Here is a 13401-nt window from a genome sequence, read left to right as displayed (position 1 = left end):
CTCTTCGTCGTCGTCGTCGTCGTCGTCGTCGTCGGCTACCACTTCGGAACCGACTACTGCTCCTACTTCTGAGCCCACCGCTGGGCCCACCACTGAGCCTACCACCGCTCCCACCTCTGAGCCCACCACTCAACCCACGTCGGCTCCCACTTCGGAACCCACCACTCAACCCACGTCTGCTCCTACTTCGGAACCCACCACTCAACCCACGTCGGCTCCCACTTCGGAACCCACCACTCAACCCACTTCGGAACCCACCACTGCTCCCACTTCTGAGCCCACCACTGCTCCTACTTCCGAACCCACCACTGCTCCCACTTCCGAACCCACCACTGCTCCTACTTCCGAACCCACCAACGGTCCTTCCTCGGAACCCACTACCGCTCCTACTTCGGAACCCACTACTGCCCCCACTTCCGAGCCCACCACTTCGGGCCCTGAACCCACTTCCAACGGCGAGTACCCCTGTACCGACACCGTCTGGATCACCGAGACCGCTGACCCCGTCACCGAAACCGTCTACGTTTAAGACAACGTCATAAGCTCTGCCCCCTACGATATGACGACTGTTGTATCTTGAGGGCTCCCCTCTCTTCAGTTCTCTTTATTTTTGGATTTTTTTAGCCATACCCTTTATAATATTTCCGGTTATTTAGCGTTTTTCAGTATAACAGCCATTATAATCTCGTTTGTGTAAGCCATATCCCAATTAAGCGAACCATCATCTCGTTTCGGGTGCAGCAACATTAGCAGGTGCGTCAAATTCGCAATGAGAAAAAAATATCTCTAAAGGGGAAGCTCGAATATTCTCTTCGATTCCGCGCACTCTCAATTTCCATTAAATTCTTTACGGTTCGATTCGCGATAACGATAAAAGTCGCATTTTTCTTCAACGCGATTCTTCCTTGCTGCAAACACTCCAGCTACAACTTCCCTCACACCCATTATACCAATTTTACCCCCACACACATCGCCCACCACACCATGAATCGACGACTCAAAAACGTCAGCGTCTCGGTCCCAATAGTCTACGGCAATAGCGCCGTCAAACTCACACCGGAGATGAGGAAACCCAACACCCCGCCCGACCATACTCACGAATGGACGGTGTTCTTCAAGCCTGTGGTTGACGACGTCGACTTGACGCCATTGATTAAACGGGTCACGTTTAAGCTTCACGAGACCTACGACAGCCCCGTGCGGCTGATTGAAAAGCCCCCTTACCAAGTGACCGAAACTGGTTGGGGTGAGTTTGAGATCATCATCAAGATCCATTTCCACCTGGGCCCCGACTTAGGCCTCAACGAAAAGAATTTCCAGATATTCCACGGGCTCAAATTACACCCCTACAATCCGCAGACGGATCACAGCAACGCCCTGAATACTACGGTGGCGGCCAACGGCGACGTCCACCTGGTGCTCTACGATGAGCTCGTATTCTCCGAACCCACGGAGCTTACTTTTGAGTACTTGACGAAATACCCAGTGAACATGCTTCCCTATAAGCTTTCGGACCCGGACAAGCGAGACCAAGAGTATATTCGCAGCGACGAGACCGACGAGTTGGCTCGGCTTGATGTTTACTTGGAGAAGATCAAGCACGAAATCGAGCGCCAGCGCAACGAGTACCAGGAGTTGGAACAGGAAAAGTTTGCCCTTATACAGTGAGATGACGAGAAAATTGTACAGTAATTGTAATATATGCTACGCTACGTGAGTCTGTTTTGGCTAGGGTAAATCTAGTGTAGGCTAAATACATATACCTTAAGAAGAATATTGTTTCTCGAATCGAACAGCCAACATCATCGATTGCTGATCTAATATGAAATTTGCTCTTACATTTCGTGATAACGAGGTAAATGTAGATGACGTTATTTCTATGATTTACTCTGAGATTTGAATAGATGCAATTGTAACGATATTTTAGCTTAATTACTCAACTAGAATGGACTTTTGTAAGTCTCATTTTTTCTTCTACGTTGAAATAACGAGTTAACCGTATGGTAAATGGCTTTCATTCACGAAACCTAAGAGTATAATATTGGCCAAGTTATGAATCAATACAACACTCTCAATAAAGTGACGGTTGTGCTATGAGTTGTATAATAACGAAAAAGTTTATTGTGTTCTAAATCATATATGTTCGCGAACGATGGACGTCACCGTATTATGCTCACCAAATAAAATGAAAGGCTAAACCCTCACAGTTAATCCTCATTCTGTATTCATTAACCCGTCTATTACAATTGCCAGTCGATCCCCTTCGCCTTCAATTCAAGCGCCTTTTGCTGCTTGCGCTCGGCGTGCTTGTGCTCCAACTTCTCCACCTTGTGTGCCGGGCGCTTGCCGTCGTGCTTCTTCTGGCTCTTCTCCCGCATCGGCACCGCCACGTGGTGGTATTTTTGCGGGCGGGTGAACAAGTCGTCGACCTTGTCCGTCACGAAAGCCACTTGGAGCTGGTGGCCAAACAACAAGTAGTTGTTCATCGTTTCCTGGGCGACGACGGCAGTGTCGTAGTCAGCAAACTCGATGAACCCGAAGTGCTTCAGCTTACCCAGCTTGTTGCGGGCGACACACACGTTGACGATGTCGCCGAACTGGGCGAAGTACTTCTTCATTTCCTTTTCGTAGAACCCGTGGGGGATGCGGCCGATGTAGAGGATGCCACGCTTGGCGCCGGTCTTCTTCTTCTTGTCGCTGGCGCCTATTATCGCCTTGTTCACCGAGTGGCCCAGGGCGGCAGCCACGGCGGCATCGTCGAGCCCCAGCACCGCATCGGCGCCGTCGTCGTCGCTCAGGTCGTCGTCGCTCAGGTCGTCCAGCTCCAGCAGCGACGCGATCTCGATCTCGGGTTTGAGTTCGGCGACGGGGTCCGTCTGTTGGGTCTCCTTCTTCGCCATTATCTGTGTATAGGGATCAGGAGCGGGGGGCGCGATGAGATGAGCTGCGCAGGCGCGGTGCGAAGAGACTACCCTGAGGAGAGGTAAGGGTAAAAGAGAATAGACGACGAGAGAATGAGAGGATATTGCACAGATTATCAAGTAGAGAAAATAGATTTGATGAGAGATTTGTGAGAGAGGATGAAAGCAGCAGAGACTTGAGTTTGGGAACAGATGAGAGGATAGAGGTGAAAAAGAGAAGTAATAAGAGATTGAAAACAATCAGCGGGTCACATCGAGAAAAGCAGTGATCGCTTTCAACTAAGTGTCCCTACCTCATGAAGATCGTTCCCCTCCGAAGTGGACACCAATTCGAAATCAATGAGTTTTGTACCAAAGGAAAATCGTCGAAAGTAGAGAAATTTTGGATTATCCAAAAAATTTCAGTACTGGGGTCGGGGAATATATATACCTGAATTGTCCCGGCAGTGTTTCAGGTAATGTCTCAGGCACACGTTCCGAAAGTCAGGTCTAGCTATATCCATGAGCATGAACAGAACGCGATCTCATGGGTCACGTGACCGCGCGGCTTAATATGTCGACGTCAACAAAACATTATCGTCACTCTTAAACAACTCAAAGTTTTACCCGCTCCCTCCACGCCTACCGAAAGTTACCAATCTAACTAATCTGATTGAAGTGCCCTTATTGGGGACGGTAACGATGGCGTTCGCTAGCGTTGGAGCCTCGGACTACCATGGCTACAAGTTTTTGGACGTGATGTGCCTGACGACGATGCTGGACGAATACAAGCTCAGATACCTCAATCGCTTACTTGAAAAGTTTCAAATCAATCCGCCTAACTCACGAGGCATCTCCGGTTACCTCCGGGGGCTTGTGAAGGTGTTTGAGTTGAACTTATCGCTCGCCCATAAAATGGCGGCGTTAGACCTTGTGCCCTATCTTGTCAAAGATGGACCGGCTAGTAGCCTTCAATCGAGATTGAAGTTACGTCTTATCACCCAGATTGCACAACAAAGAGGTCCTGTCGTTCGTGGAGCCGCCGAGGTATTGGCGACCCTCTGGGATGACGGCATTCGCGAGTGTAAGATGGTGTTGATGGACGAAACACTCGAAGTGTCGGCGTACATTGCTAATGCGCTTTTGCCGCGTATTTTGGATGGGACCTTGATAGTGGCGCTGGGCGCCACTACCACCCGCGTCGGCCACATTTTGACGGTGGCCCTGACTTTGACTCAGCTGACCCCGGCGGAATTGTTGGAGCAACACGGTGGCAAGTTAGTCCATGCGGAGAAGGAAGCCATTCAAGAGGTATTGCCTTTGTGTGTGGCGGCAACGGCACAACCCAACGTTCCTCTTAACACCAACGAGTCAGCGGAATCAGCTGGTGCTTCTACGGAACAATCTTCCTCATCAGTGGCTCCTCCGAATGCTCCAGGCTATAATTTTGGCGCCGTCTTGGCCGTGCCGTTTGGTGATCCCGGTTATCGGTTCGGAGCCGTGCCATCGCCTTTGGACTCTACCCCACGCCAAGTAGCCAATGATGAAAGCAATGTGGAAGCGTCGCCTCCCAATCCGTCTAATCCCGCTGGTGAAGGCGAAGATTGCGCCCAGGGTCTCAAGAGAAGTGCGTCAACGGGGGATCTTACCCAACGCAAGGTTAAGCGGGCCCTCGACCGAGTTGGCGGCGTCCTTCGAGACTTCCAGAACCGTGTCCACACGGAAAACTTCAAGTACTACATGATGGACCGCCCCCCAGCGAGCTCTGATACCCCTACTGTGGAATCGACTAGTGCCCCGCCAGAGGCAGAACCATCCACGTAGTCCACGAGAATAACGAGAATAACGAGAATAACGAGAATAACGAGAATAACGAGAATAACGAGAAATAATGAGAAAGAACGAGAATAATGAGACAAGAGTAACGATAATAATGAAAAGATCATACCATGTTATCTTAACGTAAAATTAATGTCATCTACATTAACTCTCATCCATTGAACATCTCTAAATAGACCTCGAGGTAACCTCCGCAGACCAGACGGAGAATTAAGTGGCTTACTATGTTTAGAAGACTTCCACATAGGGATAAGATATTCTCAGCTGGTTGAAGCTGACAATTCCAGTTTCGATTGTCTACAACAACTCTTCAGAGTTAACTATATGAGAACAGAATGATCAGGATTTTTGGGTCAAAGTTCACTTATTCAACATGTTAGCTGAGATACTTATGTAGTAATTGGTAGGGGAACCCAAATATTGGTAGCCGCTTTCACTAGCAATCTCTACCACAAAAGCTCGATCTCAAAATGGTTACCGACTTAGCCTTAACACTATCGCTCATTGAGAAATCAAGTTCCCTGCGTGGGCCGTCTCTTCGTGTGCCATAGGCGTAATATAAGCTTCGATAAGAAAGAAATGAATACTACAACTGCCGCCACAAGAAAATCGCTGAAACATTATTATCGACCTAAATTAACATGAAACTTCTCCACATATAGAAAAATAAAATGCACTTGGCACTATCTCTGGTTATCCTCTTCAAGGGATGCGAATTTGTGGAACGCAACCTTTTTCGCTCTCCACAAATACTCCGCCAATGTGTCGTGTAAGTCCTCATAATGTTCATAAACCCACTGAGCAATTTCCCGCTCACCATCACCAACATGAGCACGTAACAAGCCACCAAATCCAGAGCACACTTCATCTTCATCACCACGAGTAAAGTAGTCAGACCCGATTTTTATCAATACCAGGTTGTTGAAATCATAATATTCATGCTTAGTCATGAGTTCCTTGACTTCTTCCGGGTACTTGAACCAGAAAGCGGCCATAATATTTACCGCGTTAGGATCGACTAAGTAATGTGTTTCCTCTTGCATCGTAGAAAGAAGTCCAAGCCAAAAGGAATCGTCAGGGCCGTCGTCGCCGTAGTCGTTGTAGTCGTAGTACTCACCAAAATAGCCAATTTTATGGCGTGGCACAAGTAGCACCAACAATTGAAGCAATCTCACTTTAAGTGTGTTTGATTTCGTGGTCCGAAACCCTGTGATAATGCCAGCGATGTATTGGGGAAACTTCTTACGAGGAGGGCGATTGTGTGCCATGACAAACACCAAACGCTGGCACGCCGCGAGCTTCCCCTCTTCCTGGTCGGGGTCAGTCAGATCCATCACTTGTAGGAACTCGTCGGCTGGAAAGGTTTCATTAGCAAGTTGATCCATTGTCGGGTTTTGAAAGAATGAATCTAGAAGTGGGGTGTTTTATAAGACGGTTTACTTGAGAATGACCGCTGCAAGCTGCATACTCCGGCACCCGGTGATCTTTAATACGACGATGGCTCCAACCTAAAACGATGATTTCTGTGAAAATTAGGTGATAGAATTGGACAAAAGTGGCACAGTAGGAAACTTATACCCATTGGGATGGATTTTGCTTCATTTCACGGACTGAAAGTGCAAATTTTGTGTCAAATGAAGTGGTAAGTAGCACCGTATTGCCAAAGCGCGGCTGCAGAAGATCGATGACGCCAATATCATTCCGTAAACGCTATACGAAGGAAACGTTCAGTGCAATTAGTTAGCAGAATAACCATGTCAATGTCGTATTAAAAGCTGATTGTATCAGCTACGTTGGAGATTTAGTCGACGTCGAGAAGCCATTGTGGTTATTCATGCTCCATAATCATCTGCTAGTATTCCTGTTTACAGAGTTAAAGATTTAAGAGATGTGTCACGTTTGAACTCAATCAGGCTTAGGTCTATGCTATGTTGAAAATCTTGCTGAAGGATGGGATAGGAGGTGGTAGCAGTGTACTAGAACTACGGTAGTTCAAGCCACGAGCCGGCTGGACACTACACATAGTAGCTTTTACTTGACTTACACAGATGGATTGAAAATAACCAGTCCCTGTTAAATTGTTTGTCTACCCCTGTCACCGTAAGTTTTATAAATCTCCATTAAATTGTTGGTCTACGCCCGTCACTGTGCGAACGCATTGTTTGCACTCGAGAAACGCGCTACGCGCTTTTCTCATACTCCTTCCCAGTTGACGACGCCAGGGGACATACAGTTATCCGGTATGAGCTGGCGAACCAAAAAGACGAGAGAATGACGAGGGGAAATTTTACTCTTCATTAACACCGGCGAAGTTACCATGACCCACTCGCCAATGGGTGACGCCCCGGCGGATAAGCGTTTTCGGCGCTCTAACGATGATGCTATTGACAACCATGCCCAGACACAGGAGGGTGCTCCCCTTGAAACGCCCACCACGGAAAAAGCTCCTCCACCGCCACCCTTTGCCAAACTAGAGGATCTTCCCCTTGAACTACACCAGATTATTGTCTCCCAAATCGACGACGCCTCGGTGTGTCGCTTGTACGCTGCCTATAGCGAGCGTTGTTTTGAGGGAATGGAGAAGTCGATCAAAGCCGTGATCGAAGACCGGCTCAAGAAGATTACGGTGTACGTGTCGCCAGAAAAACTGGCTAAATGTGACACCACCATCATCGACTTTGAGACGTTGGCGTTACTTCCGCCATGGTGCGACGTCCACATCAAAACCCTGGTGGTCTTTTGGGAGCTCGTCAAGATTTACCTTTGGCAGTTGGAGTTTGCGCTGTTGATGTTTGCGCTGGTGTCAATAACGATATACGGTGGACAGTTCGAGAGAAGTTCTGTCAATTTTGAGGGCCTTGAAGGAAATGTGGTTGCGGTGCACCTCGTGGATCTCTATAACATCAACACCAGTGATATCCCTAAACTGACTTTGAAACTCTCCTTCACTCGTTGCTCTTTAAATGACGTGGTCGATCTCACCCACTTATCTAAGCTCACCCACGTGTATTACCAGGCTCCCAAACAGATTCTCAACGTGTTACCCAGATTGGAACTTCGTTTACTAAGGCTGGTCAACTCCCTTAGTGTTCACAATATTGACGCGAGAATATCATTGCCTTTGCCGAAGCTTCGACACTACACTGGTAGTTTCTCTGTCAACATTCCTTGGAACACGCTCAAAACGGTTGTTGTCGACCACATCCCCAATGGCACACGCTGTTACCTGTTAGAGGAAGTTACAATCACTGAATGGCGCACGGAGACAAACTTCAAGACCATTAGTTGCCCCAATCTTCGCTGTGTTACGCTTACCCCCGTTCCCCATTTTTTGGATGCCCCACAAACTCGTATTACCGACGTTTTCACCCATGACCAACTCAAGCGGCTAAAGACATTCAAGGGAAATCACGTTTTCCTTGACGACTTGACACTGTTGGAGCAGGTCGAGGTTTTGTACGTAATTTACGACCACACCCTCACCGAAGACACACCGTTGTCGCCTCATCTCGTCGAATTAAAGATTATCTCCAATTCGCCGGTAGAGGGTATCCCTGGCCAGCTTACGGCGTTTGAGTATGTCGGTCAATATTTTGAATTTAGGGATATATCGATCACTTCGACTACACTCAAGCGATTGCTGCTCGAACGTGCAGGCAAGTCAACGGTCAACTGTCCCCACCTTGAAGAGTTGGCGTTGAAATACATCGAGGGATTTGTCGACCTCAACACTTCTAAGGTACGTAGCTTGAGTTTGGAGCATGCCGAGGTCAGCTTTAAAGAATTCCCCAGCCTCCGTCAGTTGTACGTAAATGGGGGATACGATGGATTGGAACCGGCGTTTGAATCATGGGCGTTTGAATTATCGGTTGGGATGGAAAAGAACCAGCACCTCGAGTCTGTCACTTTAGAAGGCGTGCTATTGGGCGGAGTGTCGATCAAAGCGGACAATGTTTCTTTAATAGGATGCCTTTTTGCGGGAGTACCCTTCATCGAGGCAAGAAGTGTGCAATTCATTACCACCAAAAAAGGCAAGGGAGCCAAGTTACGCGTGCGTGATGATTCCATAAATGACAGCATCAATTGTGAGGAGTTAACTTGCAACGTTATCCGGCAGGTCCCCAGAACTGTGGAAAAAGTAAGCTCGCATTGGCACAAATTGGACCACTGTTACCTTTTTTATGATTGTAACAAGCTAACGTCGTGTTTCATTGAATGTGCTAACAGTGTCAGTTGTCAGCCTGAAACCCCGTTTGTAATCCCCACGTCGGTCGTACAGCTCGTGTTTCCCGATTTGAAATTCAGATTCGAGGGCCTGGACATCTCGCAGGCGCCAGCGAAGCTCGAGTTCTATCATCGGGTGATTAAGGATGCGCCTATCAACCCCCCGCCAAATGAAATCGTTAACGAGTTTGTGCAAATCGGGCCCAACACATGGTGTCGCCCTGATACGTTGCAATTACGGGGACCCTTTAGTGTCTAGCCTGAAGCTCTAATCCGATTTGACATTAAGCATGTTGTACTTTTTGTGTACAATGATTGAATCTAATGAGTGTTTCGTTGAATATTGATATTGTAGTCACAGTTTAAAGAATCACGAAGTGCAAACCACTCGCTTGTAACGCCTAGTGCCATCTCTACGATCACTACCTGGCTAATCTATCAATTACAACCTTAGCGTAATCATCAACCGGTAACTTTAATATTGCCATAGTACTCCGTATTGGCTACTAACTTGAGACATCTTAGCCAGCCGAAAACAAATTCGACTAAATCAATCATTAATTACGACGCACGTTTAACCTCCGAGTTTTACCCCTAGTTGTTGGCAATCTTGGTTTTTAGCGATGATGTCATCGCTGCTTCATCGTGCTTGCGCGGTCTCGGACCGGTGTGACAGCAATCGCCAAAAAATCAGACTCGGTCCGAGGCCGCGGAGCTCAACACCATCAAACCTCACTAAATTTTTATAAGGATCAATTTATCTTAAACCACCATTGAAGCCTTTCAGTAACATCAATTCTTAGCAATGTAATTTTAGACGACCTGCCTTGGTTTGCTTGCTGGTACCAGCGCGTTTCTCACAGCCTCACCCCTCTCAATCGACAACAACCCCCCAATGGAACCGCCAAAGCTTCTTATCGGTGGCGCCGTGTTCAACTACCAGTACACTGATACTCCCGAAGCCACTCCCGTGGCGGAAATTCTCGACAAGGCGTTGGCAAACCCGTTAACCGCGGGCATCGACACCTCACCTTACTATGGTCCTTCAGAACAGCTCATTGGCGACGCCCTCCGCCAGCTAAACCGCGACCGTCTGACTTACTTCCTCGCTACTAAGGCCGGGAGAATTGCCCTCGACGACTTTGACTATTCCGCCGCCGCCATCCGGGCGCTGGTGCTCCGCTCGTGCCAGCGGCTTAACACCGACTACTTTGACGTTATCTACTTGCACGATGTCGAGTTTGTCGACGATGCTGGCGTTGACGAAGCCATTGGCGAGTTATTTGAGCTTAAAGCCGCCGGGTACATCCGCAATGTCGGCATTCTGGGGTACCCGGTGCCGCTATTGGTGGAGATCTGCCAGCGATGGCACGCCAAGGGGAAGCTGATCGATGCCGTCCAGCTGTACTGCAATGGGTGCATTCAAAACACCACGCTTTTTGATTTAGTGCCCAAATTTAAGGAGGCAGGGGTGAAATATGTGTTCAACAGTCTGATCCTTTCCATGAGTCTTTTGCGCCGCCAGCCGACACACAAGTTCCATCCTGCCAGCACCCAAATGAAGCAACGCATTGACGACGTTGCCCAAAAGCTCTACACTGAAAACCAGCAGGAACTTGCCGACGTGGCTACTCGCTACGCTCTTTCGCGGTCGTTTGCCGACGACAGCGGCATCGACGCCGTCAATTTAGGGGTGCTGCTGGTGGCGGAGCTCGACAATGCTATCGCCGAGTACCAGCGTCGCCGGGATGACCCCGAAGTGTACGCTAAAGTGCAACTGTGGATTGGCGACCAGATGAATGTCACGTGGGATAGCGGGCGCGTCCGGGGCCGGGGATAAATGCGCGGTGGTTGTTTTTTTTTATAGTGGAGTGCGGCTTGGAACGAAAAAACCGGCACCGCCGTGCCCCGGTCTCGGGTACGCCTCCGGTGGCGACCACGAAGCCAACCTCCGTCCGATAAGCGAAAATAGCCATTAGTACTACTAAATAATATAAACTAAACATGTTGGCATTTTTAGTTATTCAATTTCTAGCGTTGCTTACCTCTAACTCGAATCTCCGGGGGGTGAAAGTCGGACCGAGAGCGACTCTTCGCACGTGAACATATAAAGCACCCCCACACCCCGGCCATCACCCGTCCCCAGACCATCAATACACCATGACGCTGTGGTCCGAACACCAGCAGCGGTGGCATGAGAAAAAGCGACGGTTCAAAGAAAACCCCACCGTCGTCACCATCCGCAAAAACAAGGTCTACAAGGCCATTCTGTGGGTGTACCACTTCCTCCTCGACAACTGGTTCTTTTGCTTGCTCGGGGTGTTTGTGGGGCTTGCCTACAAGTATCCTCAGTTTGCCAAGCAAGGGGGGATGGTCCGGGCCGAGTACCTGATCGGCTACGGCGCGGTGGCGGTGATCTTCCTCATTTCCGGCCTTTCGATGCTGCTGCGAGACTTGCTCAAAAACGCCCTTAACTGGCGGGCCCACTTCATCGTGCTCACCCTGCTGTTTCTCATCACCTCGCTGATCATTTACGGCATTTGTCTGGGCATCAAATCCGCCCACAACCATAATATCGACTCGTGGGTGCTTGTGGGGATGATCGTCACCCACGCCTGTCCCACCACCGTTTCCTCAAATGTGGTGATGACGAAACAGGCCAAAGGCAACGACGTTTTAACCCTTTGTGAGGTGTTTATCGGCAACATCTTAGGGGCATTCATCACCCCGGCATTGCTTCAAATGTACATGACTGGCGGCTGGGAGTTCGGTAACCCCCAGCACCAAGTGACGGGGACGGAACCGATATCCAAGCTTTACGGGGATACCATGCAGCAGCTTGGGTCAGCGGTGTTTGCCCCCACCTTCGTCGGCCAAGTGGTCCAGAACATATTCCCTAAACAAACGAAATGGTGCCTCACCACGTTCAAATTGCTGAAAGTGGGGCTGTTTATGTTGTTGTTAATCATGTTCCAGTCGTTCCTGACCGCGTTTGCCCAGAACGCGTTCGAAAGCGTGTCCCACGCCCTGATCATCTTCTTGGTGTTTTTCAACATCGGCATCTACTTGTTCTTCACCGTTTTGTGCTTTTTCTACGCCCGTCCCCGATGGATTCTCTGGATATTCAACCACGAACCTACCGAAGAAGACCTGAAACTCTACAAGTGGGGCTACCGCCTCTTGCGTCCATTCTACTGGAACAAGCGCGACACGGTGGCCATCCTCCTCTGCGGACCGGCCAAGACGGCCGCTTTAGGGGTGTCGTTGGTGTCGTCGCAGTACGGGCTGCAGAACCCCAAATTGGGTATTCTTTTGGTGCCGTTGGTGTTGTATCAGGCCGAGCAGGTTCTCACGGCCCAGATACTCACTAAGTTCATGAAGCGGTGGATCATGGCCGACGAAAAGAAACAACCCGATGACGAAGAGGCCCATTTGCGTGATGACCCTCCCGAAGTCCTCACTGGTGACGTCCCCGTGCTTCCTGAGGACGTCACTATCCCTTCATCGTCGTCGTCGTCGACCGCGTCCATACGTGACCATGACCAAGCCCTGAGTGGCGAGAAGCACTCGCATTGACTGTTTGCATTGACTGTACTATACCATATTTAGATTTAATAGACTTAGACGAATTCATTAAGTACGCACTTGTGTAGCAAACATCCGTACCGCAAAAACAGCCGATAATTGCGGTGGAAACAGTTCTTGTATTTAGTTGTTGGCTGTATGTTGATTGGAAATCAGCTATGGTTTCAGGGCCATTATGCAAGTCACCGTTTCCTCAAAGGGGCGTCGACATTATCGTGTTGAACTTTTCTAAGCGCTATAAGCTATTTGAAAGCGCGAAAACTTGAATTGAAGTCGGCGTCTTTCTGGGTGCCTGGTGGTAGTCGTGATTTAATATAATAACTAAGGCGACGTATCTTGTAGCCCAGAGTTGGTAAATTTGTTACCCAACTTCTAGAAAGGAAGTTAAAGATTAAATCTTGCACAGTGACGCCAGTTGAGGGAGTGATATAGCGTCATCAATAAATGAAGAAATGACATATTAACATCCAACCTACCCTAGTAGGCTTCTTCACCACCAGCGATTCTGACGAGCATTCATTTTGACGAGATGACGAGAGATTTTAAGCGGAGAGTCACTGTACAATGATATTGAGTGTGCTTGAAGAAATCGTGTGCAAACTTGTCCATGGTGAAAGAGTCTGAAAATCACACAATTGCTCTTGTTACTTCATCCATTAATGTTCTTCTCTACAAGGTAGCGCCTCATGTACACCCGTTTAGCCACTATCTTTTGGATTTAAGTGTGCCCCACATCGTTGACTAATACCAAAATAGACAAAGTCAAAGTCAATGCTATACCGTGCTAAGGAAATTTGTATAGTCTTATCCGTTTGTGGCTGATTGCAAGCCCTATCTCACAATTAGTTTCCCC

General features: G+C 48.6%; 8 protein-coding genes across 8 annotated transcripts in view; 6 read left to right on the top strand and 2 right to left on the bottom strand. All coding sequences in view use genetic code 12, as the record gives it.

Moving 5' to 3' along the window:
* DIURU_004295 (uncharacterized protein) overlaps window positions 1-529 on the top strand; it is a gene marked incomplete at both ends in the record, with an annotated part of 1369 nt that extends 840 nt beyond the window's left edge. The window contains one exon of the mRNA XM_034157152.1: window positions 1-529. This exon is cut by the window's left edge and continues 93 nt beyond it. Within this exon, the coding sequence (XP_034010916.1) occupies window positions 1-529 (529 nt within the window).
* Window positions 530-984: 455 nt separating this feature from the next.
* YAF9 (Yaf9p) lies at window positions 985-1668 on the top strand (the record flags this gene model as incomplete). The annotated part of the gene is made up of 1 exon (XM_034157151.1): window positions 985-1668. The coding sequence occupies one exon, from the start codon at window positions 985-987 to the stop codon at window positions 1666-1668; it is 684 nt and encodes a 227-aa protein (XP_034010915.1).
* Window positions 1669-2240: 572 nt separating this feature from the next.
* NOP15 (rRNA-binding ribosome biosynthesis protein) lies at window positions 2241-2900 on the bottom strand (the record flags this gene model as incomplete). The annotated part of the gene is made up of 1 exon (XM_034157150.1): window positions 2241-2900. The coding sequence occupies one exon, from the start codon at window positions 2898-2900 to the stop codon at window positions 2241-2243; it is 660 nt and encodes a 219-aa protein (XP_034010914.1).
* A 702-nt stretch (window positions 2901-3602) lies between these two features.
* DIURU_004292 (uncharacterized protein) lies at window positions 3603-4724 on the top strand (the record flags this gene model as incomplete). Its single annotated transcript, XM_034157149.1, has 1 exon — window positions 3603-4724. The coding sequence occupies one exon, from the start codon at window positions 3603-3605 to the stop codon at window positions 4722-4724; it is 1122 nt and encodes a 373-aa protein (XP_034010913.1).
* Window positions 4725-5422: 698 nt separating this feature from the next.
* Window positions 5423-6124, bottom strand: DIURU_004291 (uncharacterized protein; the record flags this gene model as incomplete). Its single annotated transcript, XM_034157148.1, has 1 exon — window positions 5423-6124. The coding sequence occupies one exon, from the start codon at window positions 6122-6124 to the stop codon at window positions 5423-5425; it is 702 nt and encodes a 233-aa protein (XP_034010912.1).
* A 932-nt stretch (window positions 6125-7056) lies between these two features.
* On the top strand, window positions 7057-9222 carry DIURU_004290 (uncharacterized protein; the record flags this gene model as incomplete). Its single annotated transcript, XM_034157147.1, has 1 exon — window positions 7057-9222. One exon carries the CDS (start codon window positions 7057-7059, stop codon window positions 9220-9222), a length of 2166 nt encoding a protein of 721 aa, XP_034010911.1.
* A 636-nt stretch (window positions 9223-9858) lies between these two features.
* Window positions 9859-10803, top strand: DIURU_004289 (D-arabinose 1-dehydrogenase (NAD(P)(+)); the record flags this gene model as incomplete). The annotated part of the gene is made up of 1 exon (XM_034157145.1): window positions 9859-10803. The coding sequence occupies one exon, from the start codon at window positions 9859-9861 to the stop codon at window positions 10801-10803; it is 945 nt and encodes a 314-aa protein (XP_034010910.1).
* Window positions 10804-11123: 320 nt separating this feature from the next.
* Window positions 11124-12539, top strand: RCH1 (Rch1p; the record flags this gene model as incomplete). Its single annotated transcript, XM_034157144.1, has 1 exon — window positions 11124-12539. One exon carries the CDS (start codon window positions 11124-11126, stop codon window positions 12537-12539), a length of 1416 nt encoding a protein of 471 aa, XP_034010909.1.
* Window positions 12540-13401: the final 862 nt, after the last annotated feature.

The sequence above is a fragment of the Diutina rugosa genome, assembly GCF_008704595.1.
Source record: "Diutina rugosa strain CBS 613 chromosome Unknown scaffold61_size66335, whole genome shotgun sequence".
Taxonomy (NCBI): Eukaryota; Fungi; Ascomycota; class Pichiomycetes; order Serinales; family Debaryomycetaceae; genus Diutina; species Diutina rugosa.
This window is presented reverse-complemented; position numbering and strand designations above follow the sequence as displayed.